We start from the raw sequence: 21,024 nt of genomic DNA, 5'->3' as shown, positions 1-21,024 counted from the left end.
AGAAAGCCCCAAAGCACCTTTCCGGTGACTTCCAACATACCCAGAGGAGGGGCCGCCCCAAATTTAGAGCCTCGCAACTTGCCGCAGGGGCGCACGTCGCCGCACTCCCACTGACCTGATTGCACAACCTCGCGGAAGGTGCGGGCTGCGGGAGGACCCCGACCCCTCGCATCCGCCCCTCCCCTGCCCCCGCGACGCCGGCCGCTCCCCGCCTGATTCTCGCCTCTGGGACCCCGCCCCGCCGACCCCGGCCCCCTTCCCGCCCGTCCCGGGCCCCTCCCCCGCCCCCGACCCCGTTCCTCCCCCACAGGGCCCCTCTCCCACCCCACCTCGCCCAGACCCCCGGCCGCTCCCCCTCGGGCCTCCCCCCTCCCCTACAGCGCCGAGGCCCCCCCCACCCCCGTCGCACCCTCCCGCCCCCCGTCCGCTCCGCAGCCCCGACCCCACACCTCAGCCGCCCGCCCGGCCCGGGGACGCCTCGCCCGAGCTCCCCCCGCGCCCGAAACCGCGAGCGGAAGAGCGGCGAGACCGCAGCGACCGCCGCTTCCTTCCCGTTCCGGGGCTGGCGGCGCCCGAGGGACGAGGCAGAGAAGCCGGCCGCCCCCCCCCTTCCCTCCCCACCCGGAGGAGGCCGCGCTCGCTCACCGCCGCCTGGGGTCCGTCCGGGCCCGCTCGGTCCCGGCCCCGCCGCGCCCGCTGCTCCCGGCGCCCGGCTCCGCTTCCGGTTCCGCGGCGGGGAGGCGGGGCCGCATCCGGGTCCCGGCAAGGCCCCGCCCCGCGCCCCCGCGGTCCACCGCCGCGGACCCCACGGCCGGGAGCGGCCTCCCGCGCCCACGTGGCCCGGGCCGCGCCCTCCGCCGGCGCCGTCGCGAGCTCCGCCCGGGTGCGGGCCGCCCGACAGGCCTGAAGCGCACTCGGCCAGGAGGAAGTGCCGCGGGGCGCCCGCTCGGCCTGTGATCCGGTGAGGATTCCATGTCTCCCGGCCCGGGTGGAAGGAACGTGCGCCAGGCGAGCGAAGGAGCACACTCCTCATCCCCCGCCCTCCCCGTCCGACCATCCGTCCCTCCACCCACCCTCCACTCACCCACTCACCCAGCCGTCCGCCCTTCATCCATCTACCCATCCATCCTTCCATCCACCCATCCGTCAGACAGCTATGATCTGTCCATCCACGCACCATTTCTTCGCCCATCCTCCCGCCCATCCTTAGTGGGTCACCTGATCTTCCACCGACCCACCCTCCTGTGCATCCAGAGAAGGCCACAGATGTATCAAGAGAAGTTCGGCAGATTAAACATGGACCTTGGCCGCAGGGTCCTTCAGCCTAGAAAGGAAGTCAGGCATAATCACGCAGATACATAACTAAGAAACAGAATAAATGCAATAAAGAAGGCAAAGGTGTTGTGAAATCGTTTTGGAGAAAAGGTGGGACCTGGACTCACCCAGGAGATCAGAGAAGGAGTCTCTGAGCAATTAACATTTGCACCAAGATCTGAAGGCCAAGTAGAAGGAAGGAGGGTAGAATTTTCCAGGTAGAGAAAACAGCATGTGCAAAGGCCCTGAGGCAGAGGAACCGAAGAAAGTTCAGTGTAGCAGAAGCATGGTGATGAAGCAGGACAGTGGGGGAAGACGGACCCGGGTCATGCAGAGGCTGGCAGGGCACACAAGGACCTTGATCTTGATTCTAAAATAAATGGGAAGTCCTTAAAGTTAAGCATAGACGAGACATCATAAAGTTTGAATTGTAATGAGATCCCTCTGGCTGCAGTGTGGGGAATGGATGGGAAGAGGGCCAGGAAGGAGCCTAGTACAGCCAGTTCAGGCAAACGGGTGGTGGCAGGTAAGATGGAGAAAACAGAGTAGATACAAGAGACATTTAGGAAGTTAAATTCTCTTGGGGCGCCTGGGGGGCTCAGTCGGTTGAGCCTCCGACTTCGGCTCAGGTCACGATCTCACAGTTCGTGGGTTCGAGCCCCGCGTCGGGCTCTGTGCTGACGGCTCGGAGCCTGGAGCCTGCTTCGGATTCTGTGTCTCTCTCTCTGCCCCATCCCCACTCATGCTCTGTCTCTCTCTGTCTTGAAAATAAAATAAAAATACTAAAAAAAAATTTTTTTGAAGTACAAGTGGTTTTTTTAAGTTTTTATTCAGATTCTAATTAACATTCAGTGCAATATCAGTTTCAGGTGTGCAATATAGTGATTCATCGCCTACAGAGAACACCGAGTGCTCATCACAAGTACCGCCCTGAATCTCCCCCTACCCGTTTAGCCCATCTCCGACCCACCTCCCTCCGTCAACCCTCAAGTTTGTTCCCTAGAGTTAAACGTCTGTTTCTTGGCTTTCTCTCTCTCTCCGCCCCCTTTGCTCATTTGTTTCTTAAATTCCACATGAGTGAAATCATATGGTGTTTGTCTTTCTTTGCCTTATTTCGCTTAGCATAATACGCTCTAGTTCCATCCACGTTGTTGGAAATGGCAGGATTTCATTCTTTCTGATGACTGAATAATATTCCGCTGTATATATACCGCATCTTTATTCATTCATCAGTCGATGGACACCTGGGCTGCTTCCATATCTTGGCCGTTGTATATAGCGCTGCAATAAACAGAAGGATGCATGCATCCCTTTGAATTAGTGTTTTTTGTACTTTTTGGGTCAATACCCACTAACGTGATTGCTAGACTGTAGGGTAGCTTTATCTTCTTTTATTTATTTTTGAGAGAGAGAGAAAGAGACAGAGCGTGAGCAGGCAAAGGCAGAGAGAGAGGGAGACAGAATCCAAAGCAGGCTCCAGACTCCGAGCCATCAGCACAGAGCCCGACGTGGGGCCTGAACTCACGAACCACAAGATCATGACCTGAGCCGAAGCCGGACACTCAACCGACTGAGCCACCCAGGCGCCCCGGGTAGTTCTATTTTTTTAACTCTCTGAGGAACCTCCACACTGTTTTCCAGAATGGCTGCGTTGGTTTGCATTCCCACCCGCACCTGCTGTTTCTCGTGTTGTTGAGTTTAGCCACTGTGACAGGTGTGAGGTGACATCTCATTGTGGTTTTGCTTTGTCTTTCCCTGACAATGAGCGATGCTGAGCATCTTCTCGTGTCCGTTGGCCATCTGTTTTGTCTTCTTTGGAGAAGTGTCTGGCCAAGTCTTCCGCACATTTTGTAACTGGGTTGTTTGTTTTTTGGGTGTTGAGTTTTACAAGTTTTTCATGTATTTTAGATACTCTCTATGAGATGTGTCATTTGCAAATATCTTCTGTAGGCTGCCTTCTCCTTTTGTTGATCGTTTCCTTTCGCTGTGCGGAAGCTGTTTATCTTGAGGAAGTCCCAATATATTGTTGCTGTAATCCCGTAGTTTTTAGTATAGTCACAGGCTGATAACGACCGTGACCACAAGAGAATTTTAGGACATTGGCTTTTTGTTGTTGTTAATTTTTTTTTCAACATTTATTTTTGAGAGACAGAGCACGAGCCGGGGAGGGGCAGAGAGAGAGGGGGACCCAGAATCGGAAGCAGGCTCCAGGCTCCGAGCTGTCAGCACAGAGCCCGATGCGGGGCTCGAACCCACCCACTGCGAGATCATGACCTGAGCCCAACCGACTGAGCCACCCAGGCGCCCTGGACGTTCTCATCCCCAACGAAACCCAGCTCATGAGCAGTCACTCCCACTCCCCCCCCCCCCAAAGCTGCTACGTCCTCTCAGCAAGGCGGGTGTCCTTGCTTCCACTTTTCCGATGAGGACAACCCAGGCTTCCTGGAGATTTTGCGGCGGGAGGGCGGCATTGGCGTTTGTGATGCCCAGCGAGGGCTCTGGCTGCTGGGTGGAGAACCGAGCGAGCCTCCGGGAGACTCCCGGGTGAAAAGAGGCGGCCGCTGCCCCCCTGACGCGCGGCTCCTGTCCTGCAGGAGGCAGGGACTGGCTGGCTCCATGGCAACTGCAGACACAACACACGTTTGCAAAGCACAGACGTACAGCCAGGCTCAAAAGTGAGTTGAGCGTCTCCGCGGACCAGAAACGAAGAGAAGTGCGAAGTGCTGAGGGGGGGGCCAAGGCCGCGTGCCTGCTGGGCCTGAGCCACCCCCCCCCCCGCCCCGCCCCGTCTGTACAAGAAGACTGGAAAGGTCACTGCAGCCGGGCAGGGGGAAGCACCCGGTATCTGCATCACCAAGAAGGCCCAATGCCTCCGAGGGTGTGGCAGAGACTGGAGCTGTGACAGTCCCCCCCCCCCCGCCCCCACCATGCCCTTCTTCCCTACCAACCGGGCATATGTCGCTACAGGATGGCTCTCGGCTTCGCTCGGACATGGGTGCAGAGCGGCGGGTTGTGGGCCCGGCCCCTGGAAACCCCCGTGGACCCCCCACGCTATGGGATGGTGTGGCGGCAGAGGGGGTCACTTTCCTCTGGCTGCTGTGACAAATTAGGACAAACGTAGCCGCTCAAAAAATCCCCAAAGAACAACCACCCCACTTTGTTCCCCTAGAGTTCTGGGGTCCAGAGGTCTGACGGCAGGGTCGTTGGGCCAAAGCCAAGGTGCTGCCCGCGCCGGTCCTTCGGGAGACCCGAGGCAACAACCTGCTTGTGGCCCTTCTCCCTCCCGAACGTAGCTTGCAGTCCTCGCCTCACTCACACCTAAGCCTCTGTTGTCACATCTCCTTCCTCCTTGTAGTAGAATCTCTCGCGGCCTCCCTAGTCTAGGGACACCTGTGATGACAGGGCCCACTCAGGACAGCGCAGGGCTGTGGCAGCTGAAGCAGACGGGCCGCTGGAGCCCCGAGTGAACCGCGCTCCCGCGTCCACGCCTCTTTGCAGCCTGACCGTCCTGGTCCCTCTGGGTCGCCGTCACAGAAAAGCACCGAAGAGGCGGCTTACGGGCCACAGAAACGTATTTCTCACGGTTCTAGCGGCCCGAAGTCCAAGATCGAGGTGCCAGCAGACTGGCGTCCGAGGAGAGCCGGCCGTTCGCAGATGGCCACCTTCCCGCCGTGTCCTCACGTGGCAGAAGGGGCAAGGGAGCCCTCCGGGGTCCCTTCCACAAGAGCCCTGGCAAGAGGTCTCCACCCGCGGGACCTAAGCACCTCCCAGAGGGCCTGCCACCGAGTATTATCATGTTGGGCACGAGGTTCAACATAGGAATTTGGGGACACACACACCTCACAGCGGTGACATTGCTGTGCCTCCTGTCCAGAGGCAGATGGGGTCTGCTCCCGCAACCTCTGAAATCGTGGCTGGCCTTGTGACTTGTTCTGACCAATGTAACGTGGCAGAAATGACACTGCGTGAGTTCCACGTACACCGTTAAGGGGTCCAGCCCTCGGGACACCTTCGTTTCTGGTCTTGCGCTCCCGGAACCTGAGGCCGCGTCGCGGAGTGTGGGAGAGCCGCGGGAGCGGGAACTCAGGCGCCCCAGCCTGCAGTCGGCACGAGGGGCCGGTGACCGCCACCACGCGGGGATCCGGCGAATCCAGGAAGATCTAGCAGAAGAGCCACCCCGACTGGCAATCCACCAAACCGGGACAAACGAGGGATCATTGCTGGTTACTACCACCGAGTCTGGGGGTGGATGTCCACACGGCAGATGAGAAAGCAGAGCGGATGGTGATCCTTTCGTGGATTATGAAATCAGATTCCGGGGGGGGGGGGGGGGGGGGGGAAGGCAGCGTGCAAAAGAGAAGGCAGCAGAAGAGAAAATGTAACCGGTCGTGCGTCCACAGGAGTTGCGATTATCTGCTGCTGTGTGAGAAACCACCCCAAAGTTAACAGTAAACGGCCATTTGATGATGCTGCGGTTCCGTGGAGGGGACGTTGGGGCAGGGCACGGGGCAACGGCTCATTTTTGTTTCCAGGGGAGCCCCAGCTTCGGTGGCTCAAATGGTTGGCCGCGGCTGGGCTGAAACGACTGGGGCCATGTGGCTGGGGCTTTGGTTCGGACTCTTGGGGAGAGATTCTCATTTCCTCTCCCCATCCTGTCTTTGGGGACCAGAGGTCCAGTGTGGCTTCCTCAGATGCTGGGCACATAAAACAGGGACTTGGACTTCTTACTTAGGGACTGTTTTATTTTTTTCTTTTTAATTAAATAATTTGCAGGACAGAGAGAGGGAGAGAGAGAGAAAGAGAATCCCAAGCAGGCTCCACACTGTCAGCTCAGAGGCGGACACGGGGCTCGAACTCACAAACCGTGAGATCATGACCTGAGCCAAAACCAAGAGCTGGATGCTTAACCGACTGAGCCCCCCAGGCAACTCTGGGGGCTGGTTTCTGTCGGGCTCCTGATGGTCTCAGTTCAGCGTCCCCGAGCATCACATCTACATATCCATTTGGTCAACTCCATCACTGAGGCTGGCCCAGGCTCAAGGGGAGGCCTTAGACTCCACCCTCTCAACGGGGGTTGTAGGGAAGCACCTGCCGCCCATCGTGACTGTGACGTCATCATATGTCGCGTTTCAGCAAGTCTAAGACGTCACCACTTGCAGGGCGTGTCCTGATGTCACACGTATCAAAATGTGTAAAGCAGGGTCAAGATGGAATCGTGATGTGTAGCACATGCGTGATGACTTGTGGCGGGAGATGTGTCTCCGCTGCCGGGTGCGGCTCAGAGTTCGAACCCGGGCTACGTTACGTTCCAAAGTGAGGGCCAGGGAGCAGTCCGTCCAGGCTGAGACCGTCTATTGCACAGAGGGGATCCCTAAACAACTACTAACGTTTTCCATTCTAGAAACTTCTGCACAAATGCCAAAGGAGGATAGACAGTAAACCCTCAGGAGTCCATCACCCATCTTCCACCAGTATCAACCCACACGGTCAGTTAATGTTTGACGCATACCCCGACCTAACCCAGGGCATAGAAGTCGCAGAGGTTGGGTTAGTTCATGCGTAAATACCGGGCCATACGGTGGCACCGCGAGCCCTTTCTGTCGTAGTCCTAGCAATCCATGCGGCTGAGCAATAAATAATGCTTTATTGCCTCGACGCCACGAGATAAATCTGAGATGGATGGGCCGGGGCCCACACTGAGCACACAGGAGCTAGTAGGGAAGGGGAGGAAATGGAAAGACCAGGAGCACATGGGGTAGGAGGGGAGGAAGAACCAGAGCGGGGGCAGCCACGGTTGGTTTCCCTGGAAATAGTGTGCACGCTGTCACTGTGAGCAAAAAATTAAAAACAGGGAGGCACCGGGAGGGCTCAGTCACTTGAGCTCTGACTTCCGCCCAGGTCACGATCTCGCGGTCCGTGAGTTCGAGCCCCGCGTCGGGCTCTGTGCCGACAGCTCGGAGCCTGGAGCCCGCTTCGGATTCTGCGTCTCCCTCTCTCTCTGCCCCTCCCCCACTCACACACTGTCTCTCTCTCGCTCTCTCAAAAGTAAATAAACATTAACAAAACTAAAATAAATAAAACAGGGGCACCCAGGTGGCTCAGTTGGTAGACCGCGCAAGTCTTGATCTAAGGGTCATGGGTTTGAGCCCCACGCTGAGGGCAGAGATTACTTAAAATCTTTAAAACTAAATAGAAATTAGGGTCACCTGGGTGGCTCAGTCGGCTTAGCATCTGACTCTTATTTCAACTCATGTCATGATCTCACAGTTCATGAGATCGAGCCCCACGTGGGTTCTGTGCTGACAGTGTAGAGTCTGCTTGGGATTTTCACTCCCGCTCTCTCTCTCCCCCTCTCCTCCACTCTCTCTCTAAATAAATAAACTTAAAAAAAATTTAAATTAACATAAAAATTAAAAAGAAAATAAGGTGTTGGAGACTAAGACATCTTCAGCCCTCTAGTTGTGCAATGTCACAATCCCTTAGTCACCACGATCATCAAAATTAAAAAGTTTTTTATTTAGTTTTTTAATTTTTTTTTTTTTTTTGACAGCACATGCGTGAGTGGCGGAGGGGAGAGGGAGAGAATCCCAAGCAGGCTCCGTGCCGTTAGCGCAGAGCCCCATGCGGGGCTCAAACACACAAACTGAGATCACGACCTGAGCTGAGATCAAGGGTTGGACGCTCAAAGGACTGCGCCTCTCAGGCGCACCTACTTAAAATATTTTAAATCCATTTACACTACTTTTAAAAAATCTTTAAAAATTTTTTTAAAAGTTTTTTTTATTTTTGAGACAGAGAGAGACAGAGCATGAGCGGAGGGGCGTATGGAGAGAGGGAGACACAGAATCCGAAGCAGGTTCCAACACAGAGCTGTGGGCACAGAGCCCGACACGGGGCTCGAACCCACGAACCGTGATATAGTGACCTGAGCCGAAGTCGGACACTTAACCGACTGAGCCACCCAGGCGCCCCAAGGACGAACGTTCCTACAAGAGGCGGCAGGTGAGGCACACCGAGAGGGGGCGCGGCACCCAAGCTGGGCAAGGACGGAGCCTCCCCGCCCCCCGCCTGTTCCTGCCCAGGCGCCGGGTGGTGCGGACACAGCGACGGCCTCGAGCCGGGACTGCGAAGGGTGCAGCAGGGCGACAGGGACGAGAAACAGCAGAACCCGGGCCACTCGTTCCCACCGAGGAGTCAAGCAACGGGAAGGCGAGAGAGAGGGGAGCGTCTGACACCTGGAGAAACCCACCCAGCGAAGCCGCCGTGTCAGGAAGGCGGCACCAACCGCCCTTGCGCATGCGCCTGCTGCCCCTCTGCAGAGGCCTGGGGACCAGACCCCTCCGCCTCCCGCGGAGCACCCGTCCGGCGGCGGCAGGACTCCGCTGGCAAAAGGCGAGGGGGAGCGCGGGAGGCCACGATTACCTTCAGAACGCGGGACGGGAGACCCGAGACAGGACCTTAAGGGCAGCACTGATGAGGGTGGAGGGGCCTCAAGGAGGAGCGTGTGGCCGTGGGAGGAGTCCAGAGTCTTCCCTGGGACCCGGCGGGACTGCGGCTCGGCCGGGAACGTTTAGTGGGGGGGTTGGGGGGGTTGGGGGGGTTGGGGGGGCGGGGCACAGCCAAGTGTGGCCAACGCGTGTTCTCAGGCAAAAGTGGAATCTCCACATAAGTTTTACTAAAACACCTGCAACCTAATGAACCCTGGTGAATTGGGCTGTTGCCAGAAACTTTCAGATGCCCAAGGCTTGCCCAGATTTGAGGGGGAAAAACGGAATGTTGGATGTAAAAAGCCAGGAAAGCACTCCGCGGTTTCAAATCTCACACTTAACGGGGCGCCTGGGTGGCTCGGTCGGTTAAGCGTCCGACTTCGGCTCAGGTCACGATCTCGGGGTCCGTGAGTTCGAGCCCCGCGTCGGGCTCTGGGCTGATGGCTCAGAGCCCGGAGCCTGCTTCCGATTCTGTGTCTCCCTCTCTCTCTGCCCCTCCCCCCATTCATGATGTCTCTCTCGGTCTCAAAAATAAATAAACATTAAAAAAAAACAATTAAAAAAAAAAATCTCACACTTCACACTAACGACTAGGAGGAAATGCAGAAAATAAAGGTCAACCAGCACAGGTTCTGAACAGGAAGACACAGAGTGACCTACCTATGCCCTGAGGGACCGGAGACCGAAAGTATGACCCCACATGAAGAAAACACGCGGCCTTCTCGGGAGTAGCCGGTCGGCCCTGGCAGGAGACACAGAACAGGAAGGTGAGAACCGAGCCATCTTCAGCAGTGCCCAACCCCCACGGCCCACGGCCCAGGGCGTCCATCCCCGACCGGATGGCCATACGCTCTACGCGGCACAGAGGGAGGGAACCATCCGGTCACCTGAGCCATCGGGGAGCTTGTGCCAGAGCCGCCCGAGGTGGCCTCGTGAGGGCTGCCAACCCCAGTGCGGGCGGACCCTCCCCTCTGCCACACTGACTGGTACGGGACTCAGGACTGGGTCTGAGCTGCGGGAGAAGCAGCCCGGCAGGTTCCCAGGGGCTGAGATGATGGGGAAGGACGAGGCCCTGGGCACCGTCTTGTGACCTTGGGAGGACAGCAGCAGGAGAGGAAAGCCCACACGGAGGATGGAAGCGGAGCGGAGACAGGGTGGAAGGCGTGCGTGTGCCCACGGATGCACGCACGCGCACACGCACGCACACCGCTGCCTCCTGTCGGCCCGGAGGAGGGGCGGCCTCAGCCGGCCCTGTCCGTGGACCAGTCCCCTGGTCCTGCTGGCCTATCGCCTGGGCCCCCAGCTGCACGGATCTTCCGGGGCCGCTTCCTCTGGGGCACGGACACCCGGCCCTCCTCCGGAGGACACCCCCATCCTGTACGTCCACCTTCCAGCTGTGTTATTCTATCAGCTGGTTTCCACACTAGGCCTTCCACGCGGCAAAAGTGCCTCCGTGGCCCAGAGCACGAGAGAAAAGCACGGCAGCCACTTCTCAAGGTAACGGCAGCTTATGCTCAGTATTCTTTATTGGCAGTGGGAAACGCTTCACTACTGTATTGAAAGACAGCAATAAATAATACTGTGATAAAAATAGTTCAAAAGTAGACTGTACACACTTTGTTACACAATCAGGAAGTTCACAAAAGATTAATAGAAAAAACAGAACGGAAACGGTCAATTGTACAAGTAAATTAAAAGCAGAAACCAAATGTAAAAAGACATGCCGTTTCTATCTCTGTATCAGCTGCATAATAAATAACACACCATGATCTGAGCACGTTTCTTGCTGGCTTTTTAATATGCCGCGTAAAAAGTAAGTTACATTTGCTACTTCTATAAACCGAAATGGCTGTCGCATCAAAATCTACAAATGGACGACGAGGTCCACTCTTTAAACATGTTTACAAACAAATGTAAAAAGTTGATTTCCGTAAGAACAATAAGGCCTTTATTAGAGTTGCACTACATTATTTCCAGGATCTCGCGCCCTCCTCCTGGGTGGGCACCCGGCACCCTGCCCCGCGGTGGGAGCCCAGTGCTTCCTGATTGGTCCTCTGAGAGTTCTGGGGCCAGGGAGCTCGGGGTGCCCAGGCCCCCCTGCCCAGGCTTTCTGGGTCCTCAGCTCCCGGGTCCTGCCGGTCACTCCAGGCAAAAGCTGCCCAAGCCCCCAGGGACAAGGCTCTGAAAGGGCTCACCGGTCCTAGGAGATGCTCGTAGTGTTCCGATAACCCTTCCGCTCCCAGTTTTATTAGCTGATATTTAACACCAGATATTTTTAATCTGTTCACACTGCAGAATAAAGCATTTCTTGCTAGAAAAAGTGTAGTTAAGGTCAGTCATTAAAATACAACAATTGCTCAAAATTAAGTCTGATTATTTCAAAATGATTGTACGTGACATTTGTAAAGGAAAATGCACGCTGTGTCACGATGATTTTACAAACGCGGTAAAATCCTTTTCTCTGTCAGGGTTTATTAATAAAAAATTAAACAATGATAATTACAATAAACGCATAATTTACAAAAGCCCTATATTTGTTCATAGGATTTATACATACAAGCATTACAGTACATTCATTTGAAAGACTAAACTTAGATAGAAGAACATGAATTGATTGGAAAGGATATTTATAGCCTGGATATACATGAAAAAGTAAGTAACTATATAAAAGAAGTCATAAGTTTACATAAATATAAGAAACATTAAATTCTAAAATATTTTCTCTATGGTATTCATGAATTCTTCACTAATTAAAAACTCTGTAATAAAATATCTCAGGGTCCATATAACAAGTATTAACAGATTAAAGATCCCGCTGAACTTTAAAACGTAGTCCCCTCTGGACTCATGGGGTGCTGCATGATCACCGGTAGAAGTAGTGTGGGTAAACTGGAAAATAAAAGCAAGAGAACGACTCTTAAGACAGCAGCCCGAACAGCACCTTCCAGGGCCCCAGGTGGGGCCCAGCACACGCGCCCCTCCCTTCCTGTTTTAAGCGCTTCGAGAGTTTAGAGAAAACATGAACATTTTGCATATCGAGAATTCTTTGATGGACTTCATTCTGGCATATGACTAAAAGTAACCAATTAAAAAAGAAAACAACATACAGAATCCAATCAAATATTCTTTTTTTTAAAGATTGTAAGTCATCTCCACACCCAATGTGGGGCTCAAACTCACTACCCCAAGATCAAGGGTTGTAGGCCTCACCTCCTGGGCCAGCCAGGAGCCCCCACCAATCAAATATTCTGGCTGAGACAGGAAAACAGAAGAAGAGCAGAACAAAGCCGCCCCGCTCAGAGCAGGGGAGAAGAGGGCTGGGCTCCTGGGCCCACACCCGAAATCTCCATGTTCAAACTCAGCCCCTCAGATGGTAATGCTGTTCCGTTTTTAAAAACCAATCTCTCAACTGAGAGGCTATCGCCGTCACTCACGTGATGACGGTATTGAATCCGCTGGGGCCTGGTTCATTCGGGAAGGTGTATTTAAAACAAGCCAGCCAGCGCCTGCCGACCTGGGAGCTCCACCAGGCCAGGCAGAGGCGAGTGCCATGTGCTCCCGAACACGGGGGGGGGGCGGGCGGTGGTCATCTCAGCTCAGAGCAGCTCCCTTCTGCTCCGGCTGCTATCCTGCCTCCCTACCCCAAAAGACATTAGTAGACGTTGAAGCCAAACTTCTTTTGTTTAAGGAAAGAGTGGAAATACAGTTTTCCCCTGAAAAACTGAGGCCACACCAACCTCTTTATTAAGTGTAATAAGCACACACAAACCCCAGGATCCTCTTAGCAGGTGCAGAGAGGCTCGTGTTGTGCGTGTGTGTATTTCTCAAAGTCCCTAAGTGAACCTGCGTGGGCTCTCCTGGCGCCCACGGACGTCGCGTGGACAGGACACGGGTGCCCGACTGCGGCCTGCACGGACGGTGCCCTCTACTCACCACAGGGGGCGTCAGCAGGAGTAAGTCCTGACTGTGGCGGAATCCAGCCTCTGCGGTCCCGAAACGCTGCCTGCTCCGACCAGCAGCACGAGGGGCGGCGTGCAAACACAGCATGCGGTTAGTCTCAAAACGTCACACGAGGGCACTAGTACAGCCGCGCACACTCTAACCCACAGCAGCACCCACCGAGGGCTCCCGGGGCACCTCCGAGTGGGGTTCTCTCCACCCCCAAGCGGCCTGGGGACTCCCTGGGAGTTCGCTCTAAAACAGCAACGGGGCGGCAGATGCCAGGAGAACAACTTCGCCGCGTCCATCTGCACGCGTGACGACTCCTGACACGGTAACTCTCTTCCCCCTAAACCCTCTAGAGTTCTCGACTTTTCCGGACTTTTCCCTCAGCCCTAACGATCCTCTGTAAGGAGAGTATGCGGTGAATGACCCAGTGAATGCCAGCGGCCCACTGAAGGGTGAAGGTAAACCGAGTCCAGTGCCGTCCTGATGCCCGCTCTGCCCTCCCCGGGGGGGGGGTGCGGGACAGCGACTTGGCTAAGAGCACTGAAGCCCGGCCTCGGCTCCTGCCGGAAACAGCGTGAGAACAGAGGCTTCTGTTGTCAACAAACGCCCTGCACGGCTAAGTTTTCCAACCTCCGCAGCGGGTGTGTGTGGCTCCCGAGTCCATGTTCCGTGTTCCGGCAGGTTCCGCGGGAACACAGCCTGTCAATATTCGGCCGAGCTGTGCTGCCGGCGGCCGCGGGCCACCTGGATGAGCCCCCGACGCAGAGGTCCCGGGAGACCCGCCACGGCCCCCGCACTCCTTCTGCTTTAGGAAGCCACAAAGACGCCCGCTGTGCTGGCTTTGCTCAGTCACCACACGAGGGTGTGGAGCCCCCTGCCACGCGACACGCTCCCCTCCCCACGCCTTTTTCTAGAGTTATGTTTACCCGAACTCTAATCCAAACATCACCGTTGACACTAAACCCGCAAGACGTGGTTTTTGAAGATGGAGATGGTAATAAGGCCGTGAGGAAAATCAGAGGGCGGTTAGCGGAGGCTAAGTTACAACGAAAACTTAAAAATTAGCTATGGGCTCCACGAGGAAAATGCTATTTTTTAAAAAGTTGGGTTTTTCCCTCATTAAGCATATTACTGAAGTCTGGCAAAGAGAAGGAGTTTTTTAATGAAAATGCTGCCCTCACTCAAAGCTCAGTAAAGGCCTTACATAAGTTACTTTCCCCTGGTTTTTACAGAGGAGAGCGAGAGCAAAACTCACAAACCCAAGTACGGGCAGGGCTAATAGCAGGAAACTGTAACAACCACACCGTACGATTCCTACAACCACGTCCTTCGTACAGTTTTCCAAGACCATCGAGGGCGAGCGTGGTTGTCTTTGACAGGCCTACCGCTGCAGTGGCCCGCGGGACATGCCTGACCCTGTCCAAAAGCTTCCTGTGAGGGACTCACTGAGCCATCACAGCCAACCAACGAGGAAGACACCAGGGCGACGACCACTCTACAGACGGGGACGCTGAGGCCCAGGGCCCAAGGCCATGCACCTCCCTCGTGGCAGAGCCGGGCTCTAACCCAGGCATCTGGCTCCCAATGCTGTCACTGAGTGGGGCGTAATCGGAGCCGGGAGATCGGCCTACAAAACACTCAACTCATCAGCCGTGGCCGCAAAGCAGAAGGATGGTCAAGGGCTGATCGCCGGCCTGACCCGACGTGGCGACTACACAGCCGATGTGGGTTCCACAGGACGGGCCACGCTCCATGAGGACAGCCCAGGCTCGCCCTCTTCCTTGTCTCCATCCTCTTATGACATGTACTGACACGGAGAAGCAGCACAGGGACGGAGGTGGGAACTGTGCTCCAGACACTCCTCCAGTGTGGCGGGCAGTCCTGGGGCGGGGGGAAGCGGCTTGAAAGCCACCGCGCTGCCATCTTATAAACGAGCGCCCTAGGGCCGCCCATCACATACGTAGCTTTGCAAGCGTGGGTGCTGGTCCGACGCTCGGGGGACACCCACGAAGCCTAGCTTCAGTAGTTGGAAGAATACGCTAATATTCAACCAGATAGGAACGTTAAAACAATCTCTATCGCTGTGAGACTTTGAGAAGCAGAATTGGGGTTAATCTTAGAGCATTCAAGCCTGAGCACGCCACAGCACCCGAACGCCTTGTTACGCATCAGGTCGGCCATTCTCCTCCACCACTGTTAACGTTCCAGCCAACGAGCCTCCTGTGCCACCGCCGAGGGGCTGGGGCAGCGTGGGACGTCACGTACCGTCCAGCTGTATCTTCTTTGGCTGCATAGAGGGTGAGGACAGAGAGGAAGTGACCCGGAAATTTGCGGGGAGAGTCTCTGCAGACCCAGCAGCCAAGCCACGAACGTCCTTTGGTCTGAATTTTTTTCTCCAAGAAGGTGCCCTCCTAAAGCTTTTATCATCGTCCTGGGAAATTAAAGGACAGAAAACGAGACCGACTGTAAAATAAAAGACAAAAATATATAGTAAAGTTACCAGCCCTTTAAAATGACCTCACTCCGCAGTTTTGTTTCCACGTATTTACCCCCATTCCTGACAGCCACCGGGCCGCCTGCCCAGACGGGAGCCCCAGGGGGTAAAGGGAGGCAGGGCCACACTTGTGCCAGGACCCTGATGGGCACAAGTCAGGACAGTCCTGGGCCGCCTGGGCCTGCTCCACTGTCTACGTGAAATCACCTTCCTGCTGTAAAAGATACTACGTTTTCGTTCTCAAAACGGTCTTCAGGCTGCGGACAGTCCCGCAGCGCCCTTTCACTTGCCCTGTTCTCGTCACACCAAGTGTTCTTATGGCAACGAAGACAGTCGTAAGGAGTGGTGTGGGAGTAAATCGGTCCTGGTTTTGTATAAGGAGAAAGCAACATTTTGTGTCTTTTCAAATAAACGACTGAAACCTTCCCCCAGAGCACAGGGCCCTGGATTGCAGTGAGATATCCTGCTGCCCCCAAAAACACAACTTACAGGCTCTATTCCCAGGCTGCAGCCAACGTGTTATGATGCAAAAAATATTTCTGAAGAGTATCAAAAGTCAAATAGCAAAAAGTAAAAAAACCGAACCACCCATCTCTGTGAAAATATTGGTTTCTCAATAGCTCATTTGTTTGTTTTATTTTTTTAAAGTTTATTTATTTAGTTTTGAGAAAGAATCAGCATGAGTGGGGGAGGGACACAGGGAGAGAGGGAGACAGAATCCCAAGCAGACTCAGCAGTCAGCGCGGAGCCAGACGTGAGGCTGAAACTCACAACTGTGAGATCATACCCTGAGCCAAAACCAAGAGTCAGATGCTTAACCACCTGAGCCACACAGCTGTCCCTGTTTTTTATATTCTGAGAGAGAGAGAGAACGAGTGTGTGTGAGCGAGGCGCAGAGAGAAAGCGGGACAGGAGACCCGAAGCAGGCTCCACGGTGACAGCAGCGAGCCCAATGCAGGGCTTGAACTCACAAACAGGGGGATCATGACCTTAGCGGAAGTCAGACACCTAACCGACTGAGCCACCCAGTAGCCCTAATGGCTCGTTTGTTAATAAATTAAGAGCAAAGCTTAAGTTGTAAAGTAAAATTATCTCCACATTTGCAAGAGTTATCTGATACATGGCTCCTACAAATTTAGTAATCTACATTTATTTTTTATTTAAAAATTTTTTTTTTTTTAATCTTTATTTGTTTTTGAGAGAGAGAGACAGACAAAGCATGAGCAGGAGAGGAACAGAGAGAGAAGGAGACACAGAATCTGAAGCAGGCTCCAGGCTCCAAACTGTCAGCACGGAGCCCGATGCGGGGCTCGAACCCACAAACTGTGAGATCGTGACCTGAGCTGAAGTCAGACGCTTAACTGACTGAGCCACCCACCTAGGCGCCCCTACATTTATTTTTTGTTTTAAAGATTATACTTTTAAGTAATCTCTATACCGAACATGTGGCTTGAACTCACAACCCTGAGATTAGGAGTCCCATGCTCCTCCAACTGAGCCAGCCAGGTACCCCCAAATATTAATAATTTACAGTTAATGGAAATTTAGATATTAGGTGGAAAACTTACTTCATCGAATCTTCTGTCCGTCCCCATGACCAAAAGGTTGTTAAACTCCCTTTCCAAGACGGCACGAGCCTGAAATCATAAACCAACAGCCCAAAAGTTATGTCAATGTAAAGGATATTAGCATATCTCAATTATTTTTAAAACAAGACTGGAAAAATTTTTAAAAAACCCAAGGGATAAATGCCTTGAATCCTAATACTGTATTTTAAATAAGGATTTTAATGTGAAGTCCATTAATGGGCTTTATTTTTGAGAGGCGGTGGGGAGAGACAGAGCTGAGCAGGGGAGGGGCAGAGAGAGATGGAGAGAGAAAATCCCAAGCAGACTCCACGTTGTCAGCACAGAGCCTGACTGACATGGGGATCAAACCCACAAACTATGAGATCAAGGCCTGAGCTGAAACCAAGGGTCCGGCGCTTAATCGACTGAGCCCCCCAGGAGGCCTATGGGAATGGGCCTTTGGGGAGAGGGGTCCATGCTCCCTGGGAAATTAGACCAGGGTGTCGTGGGGGGGGGGGGGGGGAGTGTTTCCAGTGGGGAGACTGAGGGTGTTCCCAAAGGTGTATAGTGTTCTGAAGAAGAATAAAAAATTCCTGACTCTCCAGTGAGCCCATGAGTCAAAAAAAATTCCACAGGGAAATCAGAAACAGAATTAATGAAACTTCCATGTGACACACGGAAGTAAGAGTGCTTCTCTCTCCATGTAAGGGCTCAATGCACGCCAGGCTCACGAGCCTGTGACGGGAAGGGACAGGCAGAGCTCAGGCAGGAGGAGGCAGCACCGTGGACTCCGGGCCGCACAGCACAGCCCAGGCTCGCGGAGAGAGGCCTAGCTGTGCAGTGTAGCCACGCGCTGCCTCGCTCAAATACAGGGCGCAGGGTCTCCAGCAGGAGAGCGGCGGGCGGGCGCGGCCGGCCCGGCGTCACCTGTGTGTTCTGGGTCGGGATCTGAAGCAGAAGCGCCAGGGCGTTGAAGTCGAAGGTCTCATCTAAGGCCATGAGCGCACCGTGAACGCCACTCTCTACGAGATTGTTCGCAAACTCTTTAAGGCCAATCGACAGGACCCAGCGAATCACTCGGTCGTTGCTCCAAACCAGCACATCTGCAGACAGTAAACACCGATGGTCAGAGCGGCTGCAGAAAGCTCTCTCCATCACATCCACACCCTGTAATGCAGGACAGGGATCCCCGCTGTGCGCCCTGAGCCTCCGGGTCCCGACCCGAGGCGTGACCCAAACGGGCACGGAGGGCACCGCCAGGTGGGCAGACGGCCCCTGCTGCGCTCACACGCTGTCGTCCTGGCCCCTCGCCAGCCTCATGCAAACTGTCCCGTCGGAACCCACTCCTCGAGGAAACTCTCGAACAAGGAAGTTCTCGTGCACACTGACTTTCTAGAGAATACAAAATGACCAGGGCCCAGGCATCGGGAACCAGAAGGACACACGAGGCACGACTATGCTTCATCTACAGACTGCGGGTCTGCTGGAAAACCTTCCTCCCATCAGACGTGTTGGCCCCGTGTCTGGGCACCTCGTGGCTTGAACACGAACCTCTCAGTTACAATCGTGAAGCCCGTTTTCTTGACTCATTGGGAAACCAGAAACTTGAAGATACTCTCCAGCATATTAGAGACTGTGAGGGGAGACCTCATGTTTACGCAAAGTAATAAATATTGCATTTGCATTAGGAGAGATCTAAAAATCACCAGATGATCACCAGTTACTTTGAAAGACTGCTTCTGTCAACCGTGAAAAGATTTAAAATGGAAGTACACAATAAATGAAACACATTTACCTAGTTCGTTTCCAAGGTCCTCTTCTAGGTAAAAGGACAGATATACACACACGGACACACGTAAAATACTTACAGATCGTTACTACATTTATATGTTACATACGTTCTATTATATACGTACAGAACATGTATCACAGATATTGTCTTATGGTGTTTCTTGTGACTCACACTAACTCAATCGTGGCTAGACTACCCTTCAAATGGGCTATCTTCCCAGCCATTTTTTTTTATGCTTATTTACTTTTGAGAGAGAGACAGAGACAGAGTGGGGGGGAGAGAGAGGGAGAGTGCGAGAAAGCGTTGGGGCAGAGAGAGAGAGAGTGCAAGACACAGAATCCCAAGCAGTCTCCAGGCTCCAAGGTGTCAGCACAGAGCCCAACGCGGGGCTCAAACTCATGAATCACAAGATCGTGACCTGAGCTGAAGTCGGACGCCCAACCCATCTGAGCCACTCAGGCTCCCCTCCAGCCACATTTTTTTAAAGTTTATTTATTTCAAAATAGTTTTTTAATATTTATTTTTGAGGGGGGGGGGGGACAGAGAGAGAGGGAGACACAGAATCCAAAGCAGGCTCCAGCATGTGAGCTGTCAGCATACAGCCTGACACAGGGCTCAAACACACGAACAGTGAGATTATGACCTGAGCCGAAGTCAGACGCTTAACTGACGAAGCCACCCAGGTGCCCCCTAAGTTTATTTATTTGACAGACAGCGACAGCGAGAGCTGGAGCAACAGGGGGAGGGGCACAGGAAAGGAGGGAGGGAGAGAATCTCAAGCAGGCTCCACACTGTCAGCACAGAGCATGACACAGGGCTTGAACCCACAAACCCTGAGCTGAAACCAAGAGGTAGATGCTCAACCGACTGAGCCACCCAGGTGCCCCTTCCGTAACCACACTTTTACCTTTCTTTCTTAGTAAACACGAGGGATGAAAACAGCACTCACAGGACGGTGGTAAGGATTAAATAAATTAACCTTTGTGCTTGGAGTTGGTAAGTCCGATCTGCTATTACCATTCTTAGTGATTTCTTTAGACTGAAAATCTGGGGAGAGGTTACGTTGAGCTTAATCGTTAACGTCTTGTCGCAAAACAAACTACTACACTTGCTCAGTTAGAGGTGCCCTGGGTGTTGCTCTCTTGGCTGAGCACCATGTCCTCTTACACGCCCCTGGGCCTGCTCCCTCCTCGAAATGCCTCTGCCTGCTCCCCCACCCCCGCGCCCCAGAAGAGGCCCCCACCCTGTCTGCGAGGCCCAAGTGCCCCGCTGACCCCATACCGCTCCCTCATCCACAGGAAGAAGAACCACGCTATGCTACTGTGGGCCCCTCGAGTCCTTGGAGAGACAGCCAGGGCAGTACTTTTCACACTCACACCAAGACGCACACAGCAGGGGCCTGTTCACCTCTGCTCTGTTGCTCTCTAATGGTGCGTAGCAGCTTTTCTGAACAAAAGAGGACGTGTATCCTCGTAAGAGGAAATGTCTAAGGTCATAGGAAGAATGTTTACCCGGAGACCCTGAACCTACAGACTGACGTTAAGCACGAGAAAACGGGCACAGGGTCTCTGGCCGCAGAAAGGGATCATCTCTCCCTCCTCTGTAATGATGCCAGACTACTTTTTTCCACTTCAAGCCTTTCCTGATTTTTTTAAAAAAGTAGGAAATCACCGAGGCTGTTAACACACGCTGCATGAATTGAATGCCATGTACTAGCCTTTTACTTCACTCTGGCTTTCTTCTCTTTTCCTCTCTAGCTCTTTACGGTCGTAATTCAACCTTCGCAGGCACATAATTCCGCACTGGAAACTGTTTCTGTTACCAAAAACCAAAAACAAAACAAAACAAAACACAATTAGCCGTGGCAGTGGGCAAACATCTCTTAGCCAACCAGGAAGGGCCAACGTGCAGCAGCACACCTGTGGAAGCTGTCGACCATCTTCAGCTGCCCTCGGAGGTCCTTCTTGGTCAGGTGGTCCAGCATGCGCGCGTCCACCAGGCACTCCATGAAGTAGCTGCGGTACTGCGCGAGGCCCAGGCTGGGCAGCCACTCGTTGCCGATCCACTCGTGGTTCATGTCCCCGTATGCCAGCGTCTGCTCACGATAATTAAGAACATCAGTTCAGAAAAAAAAAAAAACAAAAAACAGAGAGGACGTCGCGAGGGTCATTTAAATCATCTTTACACTGAATTTTTAATCTGTTACGTATTTTCAAAGGCCAACCCAGTAATATGGCTTTTTATAATTTCAAAATAATTTTATCTCCTACTTACTGACTTAAATTTTCTATTAAAATTGTACACAAAGGAAATTCTACCATTAAAAACCTACAACTCATTTGTGCTAATACATATAACGTAATCACCAAACCACATTAAACCTGTAACTGATCACATGTTAGCATTCTGAAACAGTTTTCA

General features: G+C 53.6%; 2 protein-coding genes across 8 annotated transcripts in view; both read right to left on the bottom strand.

The window, feature by feature from the left end:
- Positions 1-710, bottom strand: part of CTTN (cortactin) — a 30,941-nt gene extending 30,231 nt beyond the window's left edge. The window contains exon 1 of one of the 5 annotated variants that reach the window (XM_030331807.1): positions 646-710. The gene's annotated coding sequence lies outside the window, so the exon portion shown is untranslated. Of the gene's footprint in view, positions 1-40; positions 167-645 lie in introns of those variants that run through there. The other 4 variants (XM_030331806.1, XM_030331805.1, XM_030331808.1 and 1 more) reach the window with 4 other exon arrangements.
- A 9,583-nt stretch (positions 711-10,293) lies between these two features.
- Positions 10,294-21,024, bottom strand: part of PPFIA1 (PTPRF interacting protein alpha 1) — a 90,779-nt gene continuing 80,048 nt past the window's right edge. For 2 of the 3 annotated variants that reach the window (XM_032594950.1, XM_030331469.1), the window contains 7 exons: positions 20,523-20,698; positions 20,321-20,418; positions 17,739-17,914; positions 16,812-16,880; positions 15,015-15,180; positions 12,735-12,804; positions 10,294-11,690 (listed from right to left, as the gene is read on the bottom strand). In XM_032594950.1, coding sequence (XP_032450841.1) covers positions 12,746-12,804; positions 15,015-15,180; positions 16,812-16,880; positions 17,739-17,914; positions 20,321-20,418; positions 20,523-20,698 — 744 coding nt within the window. In that variant the 3' untranslated portion in view covers positions 10,294-11,690; positions 12,735-12,745. The remainder of the gene's footprint in view (positions 11,691-12,734; positions 12,805-15,014; positions 15,181-16,811; positions 16,881-17,738; positions 17,915-20,320; positions 20,419-20,522; positions 20,699-21,024) is intronic. The other variant, XM_030331470.1, reaches the window with a different exon arrangement.

Source organism: Lynx canadensis, chromosome D1 (assembly GCF_007474595.2).
Source record: "Lynx canadensis isolate LIC74 chromosome D1, mLynCan4.pri.v2, whole genome shotgun sequence".
In the NCBI taxonomy this organism is placed as follows: Eukaryota; Metazoa; Chordata; class Mammalia; order Carnivora; family Felidae; genus Lynx; species Lynx canadensis.
This window is presented reverse-complemented; position numbering and strand designations above follow the sequence as displayed.